At 51.3% G+C, this 7,206-nt stretch overlaps 1 protein-coding gene across 1 annotated transcript in view; it reads left to right on the top strand.

Moving 5' to 3' along the window:
* The window catches only part of MCM5 (minichromosome maintenance complex component 5), a gene marked incomplete at both ends in the record, with an annotated part of 7,748 nt that extends 546 nt beyond the window's left edge, over window positions 1-7,202 (top strand). The window contains 12 exons of the mRNA XM_010173561.1: window positions 649-775; window positions 879-1,007; window positions 1,473-1,645; window positions 2,967-3,122; window positions 3,228-3,394; window positions 3,993-4,164; window positions 4,397-4,508; window positions 5,288-5,431; window positions 5,684-5,749; window positions 6,468-6,644; window positions 6,753-6,865; window positions 7,121-7,202. Coding sequence (XP_010171863.1) covers window positions 649-775; window positions 879-1,007; window positions 1,473-1,645; window positions 2,967-3,122; window positions 3,228-3,394; window positions 3,993-4,164; window positions 4,397-4,508; window positions 5,288-5,431; window positions 5,684-5,749; window positions 6,468-6,644; window positions 6,753-6,865; window positions 7,121-7,202 — 1,618 coding nt within the window. The remainder of the gene's footprint in view (window positions 1-648; window positions 776-878; window positions 1,008-1,472; window positions 1,646-2,966; window positions 3,123-3,227; window positions 3,395-3,992; window positions 4,165-4,396; window positions 4,509-5,287; window positions 5,432-5,683; window positions 5,750-6,467; window positions 6,645-6,752; window positions 6,866-7,120) is intronic.
* Between the last annotated feature and the right edge of the window lie 4 nt (window positions 7,203-7,206).

Here is a 7,206-nt window from a genome sequence, read left to right on the forward strand (position 1 = left end):
CTTTCCTCTCTGAATTTCATCCACTTAGGCTTTTTTAAAGAGAACATTCATAGAATCATAGAATCACAGAATGGTTTGGGTTGGAAGGGACCTAAAAGATCTAGTTCCAACCCCCCTGCCATGAGCAGGGACACCCCCCACTAGATCAGGTTGCTCAAAGCCTCATCCAGCCTGGCTTTGAACACTCCCAGGGAGGGGGCAGCCACAACTTCCTTGGGCAACCTGTTCCAGGGGCTGACCATCATGTTATAATGTTACTACGTGCTATGCTATTACTTCCTTTTTTAAATCATATTTTAGGTATAATAAGTATTATCCTGTGCAGAAGTTTTCTAATTGCCTATCTGGTTTTGTAACTCTAGTAAACAATTAGTGCTATACTTTACATTGCCACTGCAAGCACTGGTGTCCCTGGTCTTATGTCACATTTCAGACTGGTCTTATGTCACGCTTCAGAGTGGTCTTAGGTAAAGAGATTTGTCCAGGTCCCCTAGGCTTGTCTTGGCACTCTCTTGATTTTTCCCCACTTGCTTTCCAAACCAAGGACTCCCTGCAGAATCTGCCTTCTCTGCTCCCTGCTTGTCATAAGATTGCTGTGGGTGACTGCTGCTTTCTGCCTGCAAACCTTTACTGCTTACTGCCTTCCAGGGATGAGCTTAAACGGCACTATAACCTGGGTCAGTACTGGGTAGAGGTGGAGATGGAAGACTTGGCCAGCTTTGATGAAGATCTTGCTGACTATCTGTACAAGCAACCAGCGGAGCACCTGCAGCTGGTAAGGATGGAGAAGGTTGGCAACCTGGTGTGTTCACACTGTGAGAGGAGCCCTGACAATACAGTGTAATATAGCCATAATAGCTTAGTTGTTCCCTTTGTAGTTGGAAGAAGCAGCAAAAGAAGTCGCAGATGAAGTCACCCGTCCTCGTCCTTCAGGGGAGGAAACTCTCCAAGACATTCAGGTCATGTTGAGATCAGATGCCAATGCAGCCAACATCCGCAGCCTGAAGGTGAGGTGAATCCACCGCTGTGCTGAGCAGTGGGTGGCAGAGCTTGCTCCTGTGTGAGTGTGAAGCAGGGAAGTTTTTGGTACTTGATCCATAGTTCAGGACATGGGTTCTAGACTAATTTGCAAGCAGGGATATTCTGCAGCTTAAATCTGACTGCAAAGGACTGTTATTACTGATTGCTGCCGGGGGCCCGTTATTGCTACTAGTGATGTTCTGCATGGAGTGTTCTGTCCTTTTCTCTTTTGTTCTGAAGTCAGCGTGGCTTAAGTCATGCACCCTTCCCCTGTTACTCTAGAGCAAGAGAATGACATTGGCCAGAAGCACAGGCTTTTTGTGTTCTGGTACCTTAGTCCCATGAATGTGGGAAATGCAGCTAAGAAAAAACTGTGTTTCTTTAATGTCTTTAGTTTCCCATCCATCCCCCAGTGATGACTTCTCACCTTCCCTTCACCTTTTCCTTTTCAGTCTGACCAGATGTCCCACCTTGTGAAGATCCCTGGGATTGTAATTGCAGCAACCCCTGTGAGAGCCAAAGCCACCAAAATAGCCATCCAGTGCCGCAGCTGCCGTAACACCATCAGCAACATTGCGGTGCGCCCAGGCCTGGAGGGTTACGCTCTCCCCAGGAAATGCAACACGTAAGGGCTGACATGGGGATGCATGCAGCAGGCTGGTGGGGGAAAAAAAAGCTGTGTCCCCTCCTTCTGTCCCCCCTCCATCCCATGTGCACTGCATGGGGTCAGCTCCCTGTTGCACAAGGCAGAAGCATCTGCGCTGCTCTCTGCCTCTTCCCTTTGTGTTGTTCTTGTGCCTGCATGTACCCGTGGCTGGCAGGTTTCAGCTCCATCCATCTGCAGTCACACTGGTTGTGATGCTGCATGACCAGTGCTGCAAGCAGCGTTCAGCAGCCATATCCAGGGAGTTCTCTTTGTCTGTAGGGCATTTTGCCTGTTGTACCTAAAGGTTTGTTCCTGCCTCCAGCTGTCCCATAATACTGCATTAAGCTGCTCTCCTAACTTCCTATTAAGCTCTTATCTTTTTCAAACAAACTTCTTGCTTCTGTGTTTCCTCTCCCCAGGGACTGTTTTGTGTTACCCTCTGTAGGGAGGTACTGCTAACCTTCAACTCCTGCTTTACAGCTCTTGATGCCCACACAAACTGTGAGCATTAGGTTGCCGCTGTGGCAGCTCTCGCACCCCCCACGCCCCCCAATCATGGTGGGTTGTGTCTTTGAGCTCATGCCTGACAGTGTTTATTTTCTGCGACTTATCTCTCACACAGCTTGAGAGGCCTTTGGGAAAGGGATCATTCTTCCACATGGTCTGTGCAGTGCCTCTCTCCTGATCCTTGACTGCACAAGTGCATCTGCAGTCTTTGTTACCCTCCCCGAAAGCCCTGTCCCTGCCTGCATGGAGCCAGGCATCAGTAGTGATGTATTGAGATGGCAGCAGACGTGGAGGTGCTCCTTGTCTCGGAGAGCTCGTGGTCTAGCAAGGCAGGCACATCTCGAGAGACTGGGAGGTTGATGGCAGCCTTGTCACATCACTAATTGCTTTCTCACCAGAAACCACTTAACATTTGCTTCGTACGTGAGGTTATAAAGAAAAATGCCCTGCCATGTCACTGAGTCTATACTGTTATCTTCTGTGTAATTAATGAATTACCTTCCTCCCTGCTTTTAGCTAGCAGGGAAGAGGGAGGAGGCAGGATGAGTATTCAGGCAAGTATCACCCTGTCTTTGGCTTGTTCTCATGGCTGTTTTGGCAGCTGTTGAAGAGAAGACATAGGGCTTGGTGAGCCTTTGGTTCGGCCCTGTGTGACTGCTGTTCTCACCTGCTGAGTACCACTTGGAGGGCCAGCTGCTCTGGGCTCTGTCACCACTGTCCCCTCTACAGGGCTTTCCCCGGGGCGGCTCCTCAGAGCCAGCAGCCTTCTTCCCTGATTGATCTCTCTGCACAGAGAACAAGCTGGCCGCCCAAAGTGCCCGCTGGACCCCTATTTCATCATGCCGGATAAGTGCAAGTGCGTGGACTTCCAGGTGCTGAAGCTGCAGGAGTCCCCAGATGCTGTGCCCCATGGGGAGATGCCCCGGCACTTGCAACTGTACTGCGACAGGTACCAGTGTGGTCTCCCTCCCCCACACCCCGCAGGGCTAGCTGGTGTTGCTGGTGCCATCCTTTCCCCTGCTACCATCCTTTGCTTTCCCCTTCCTCCTCTTAGGTACCTGTGTGACAAAGTTGTCCCAGGGAACAGAGTCACTATAATGGGCATCTATTCCATCAAGAAGTCTGCCCAGAGCAAGAACAGAAGCCGTGACAATGTGGGTGTGGGCATCCGAAGTGCTTATATCCGTGTGGTGGGCATCCAGGTGGACGTGGAGGGCTCAGGTGAGGGCTGCTCTTGGTGCCTGTCTGGTCTGTGTTGATACCCTGGTGTTTGGAGAGTCCCCTCCCTTAACAAGGCAGTCCCTCAAAAGGACTGTATGAAATAACAGCCTGAATCCTTCTCTGCTGTTTATATAGCAGAAGGTTCAAGCCAGTCCAGGGCTTTGGCTTGCCCCCGGTGATCTGTGCTCAGGTGTCCTGTGTGACTCTTTTCAGAGGTATTAAATGAGGAGGCTTCAGCCTGAGTCCTCCAGGGTATTTAAGTGCTTTTATCTTATTGATCTTAGTGGGAATCTGCTAATCCATCCTTGAGGGTCTGGGCTGAAGTTGATGGTTAAAATTGAGCTATGTATTTAAAACATGGTCTTGACTGTAATTCTCCCTCTGGTTCTTCCAGAGCTGCTCTGCCCAAGATCCTTGTTTTTTCCTGCCTGCCTCGCTGGGATAGCAAACAGCTGCCCTCTACACCTTCCCACCTGGTGGCACTTGCCATGATCTTCAGGAAGGGATTTTGGTGCTAGTGGGTGTAGGAGGAATAGTGTCGTTTACCTAAAAACACCTATTTGTTTGCTGTTGCTTCATTCTTCTCTTCCCTGTACAGGACACAGCTTTGCTGGCTCAGTGACCCCTCAAGAAGAGGAGGAACTTCGTCGCCTTGCTGCCATGCCCAACATCTATGAGACTATTGCCAAGAGCATCGCACCCTCCATCTACGGCAGCACTGACATCAAGAAGGCCATTGCCTGCCTCTTATTTGGAGGCTCTCGCAAGAGGTGAGGAAAAGCCAACCTGGTGGAGAGAGGGTGTCATCCACAGTACAAAGGGGTGGAGAGAGGGTGTCATTCACAGTACAAAGGGGTGGAGAGGGTGTCATTCACAGTACAAAGCCTTCTTACAGTCTTCTGGTGGTGCTACCAACCACCTGCCACTTGTCAGCAATGCTTGGTTATCAAAAGGCAAGCTCACCATCATTCCTCCCTCTCTTTTCCCACCCTGTGGCTCCAGGCTTCCAGATGGACTGACCCGCAGAGGCGACATCAACTTACTGATGCTGGGTGACCCTGGCACAGCCAAATCCCAGCTGCTGAAATTTGTCGAGAAGTGTTCACCCATTGGGGTAGGTGGTTTGAGGTGTCTGCTTGTACTGTGGCTTGTTTCTTCCTTCTGCTCCTTGCATAGCACCCAAGACCAGACCGTGGTCACAGCAGATATCTGCCTCTGCATCCGCAGTTCTACTGGTTGCCAGAAGTGCGAACTCTCATTTCTGGTGCTAGCCTGGAAGAGATGGGGCATAGGACAGGGAACAAGGGAGGGAAGGGGAAGCAGATGGTACCTTTCCATTATGATATGAGCTGGGCTATTTGCAGACATCCAAAGACGTGAGTGGTGCTGTTATTTATTGTTGAGATTCAATCAGTGAAGAGATTGGTTGCTCAGGCCAGATGAAGCTGACTGTGTCTCAGGCACGGACCTCCAGGCTGAGCCAGGCATGAAATGATATTTTCAGCTGTGATTTCTTGTAGTCTCCATTAAACTCAGCCTCTGACGGTGTTCTTCCCTGGAGGGGGAAAACAAAGCTAATGCAGCAGCCCACTGAACAATGAATCACTCCCTGTTCTGTACTTAATACCTGTATTTGCATGTCTGCAAGCCTTCTGGTGCGTCACAGCGGCTTAGTCCAAGGCCCAGGACTATGCAGTAGTCTTGCTTTTTACCCAGCAGGTCTGCTTTTGGCATGTTCTGAGAGGTTTTCCTGGAGGGTCTGGGTTTGTGTTTCCTCCAGCAGCTCTGGATTTTGCAGTGCTGAGGGTGCTTTGCCCTCCGGCTGGAGCAGTGGGCTCCTGGGTCCCACAGTGGCTGATGTGCTGTCCCCTTCCTTGTCCTGCACGCTGCTAGGTGTACACCTCGGGAAAAGGCAGCAGTGCTGCTGGCTTGACGGCCTCGGTGATCCGCGACCCTTCCTCCAGGAGCTTCTTCATGGAGGGAGGAGCCATGGTGCTGGCGGACGGGGGAGTGGTGTGCATCGATGAGTTCGATAAGGTACCCGCGGGGGAGCGGGGAAGAGAGCCCAGGAGAAAGGGAGATTCTTCTGAAACTGCCTCGCTTTCTTTCGGGGAAGGTCAGGGGATGGGGCTGCAGGGAAATTCTGGTTACATGCTGTACTCTTGAGCAGAAGTCCTTGGAGGTCAGCATCAGGGGGTGTGTCGCTGAGGTCCGGCAGTGGTGACTGATAATGACTTTTTTTTTTTTTTTTTCCCACTCCACCTCATTTCTTCCACCTTGGATGAGAAGATGCGGGAGGATGACCGCGTGGCCATCCACGAGGCCATGGAGCAGCAGACCATCTCCATTGCTAAGGTGAGGTGTGAATGCATGTTGCCCCAAGGCAGGAGCTTGACTTGCCACCGGGTTTCCTTGAGAGCCCAGCAACCATCAGTCACGTGTCTTTTGCCAGAATTTCTCTTTTTAGAGTGGCTTGTCCAGGAAGTGGTTTTGATGGTTAATGATTTCTCTGATCTGAGGCTGGTCAGCCCTGCCTCTAGGCTTTGCATCATCTTCTCTCAGACAGCCTGAACTTCAGCAGCACTGAAACGAGCTTCCTCTGCTCTGCCTGTCCTCTGCTTCTCTAGATGTAGTAGTTCTGCTGATATCCTTGTGTCACAGCCTCGTGTCACTTCTTTTTCTTCCTTCCCACTGCTCTCCACACCCTCAGAAGATCCACAGAAACTGCCTGACATCCTCATCCCCAGCTGCCCAGTTTCTGTCTTGGGTTGCAAACTTGGTGATAGTCTTGTGTGTCCTTGCCCTTGATGGGAGCTTTTAAATTAAGTTACTCAGTGCTCAAGTCTCAGATGAAGCCAGTCCTCCTCCAGAAGGACATGTGGGTCCAGCCCCATGTAGCTCCTGTGCTGGTCCCTCTGCAGTGTGGAACCATTACAGAGCAATTGGGTGCTACTTAAAGGATTCTAGTTAAAAGCAAACTGCTTTGGATCTTTAACTATGAGGTAATGGCCTTCTAGCCCTGCTGTGACATGGACTTGGTCTTGACCCCGTCTATTTCTCCTTCCCGCCACAGGCAGGAATCACAACCACACTGAACTCCCGCTGCTCAGTGCTGGCAGCTGCCAACTCTGTCTTCGGGCGCTGGGACGAGACCAAGGGCGAGGAGAACATTGATTTTATGCCCACTATCCTGTCCCGATTTGACATGATCTTCATTGTCAAGGATGAGCACAACGTGGAGCGAGACATGGTGGGCTGGGGTGCTTGGGTGCAGCTGGGACTCGTGGTGCCCCATTTCTTGGTAGAGGGAGGGAGACAGTGGGGTTTCCAAATGCCTGACTGCTCCCTGTTCTACTAGACACTGGCCAAGCATGTGATGTCCTTACACGTGAGTGCCTTGACACAGACTGAGGCTGTGGAGGGCGAGATCGAGCTGAACAAGCTGAAGAAGCTCATCTCCTTCTGTCGGACGTGAGTGAGGCATGACTTTGGCAGTTCCTGGGCTGCATGGTGGGAGGCAGTGGTGAGAAGCGAACAGCACAGCTGATATTTGCAAGCACTCTATCTAGGTGACCTTTTTTTAACTTCTGCCTTGAAAAAAGGGAAGCGAGAGCAGCTTGCAGCCGTGCTGCAGCATGGCCCAAGGAAGCAAGGGGTGGCTGAGGACCCCCTGCCTGGGGGACCTTTCCCAGTGACAGTGTCTCTAGCTTTTGTCTCCCCTTGCAGGAAGTGTGGCCCTCGGCTGTCAGCAGCGGCAGCTGAGAAGCTGAAGAACCGCTACATCCTGATGCGGAGTGGCACTCGCCAGCATG

This window comes from Antrostomus carolinensis, unplaced genomic scaffold, assembly GCF_000700745.2.
Source record: "Antrostomus carolinensis isolate BGI_N321 unplaced genomic scaffold, ASM70074v2 scaffold10340, whole genome shotgun sequence".
In the NCBI taxonomy this organism is placed as follows: Eukaryota; Metazoa; Chordata; class Aves; order Caprimulgiformes; family Caprimulgidae; genus Antrostomus; species Antrostomus carolinensis.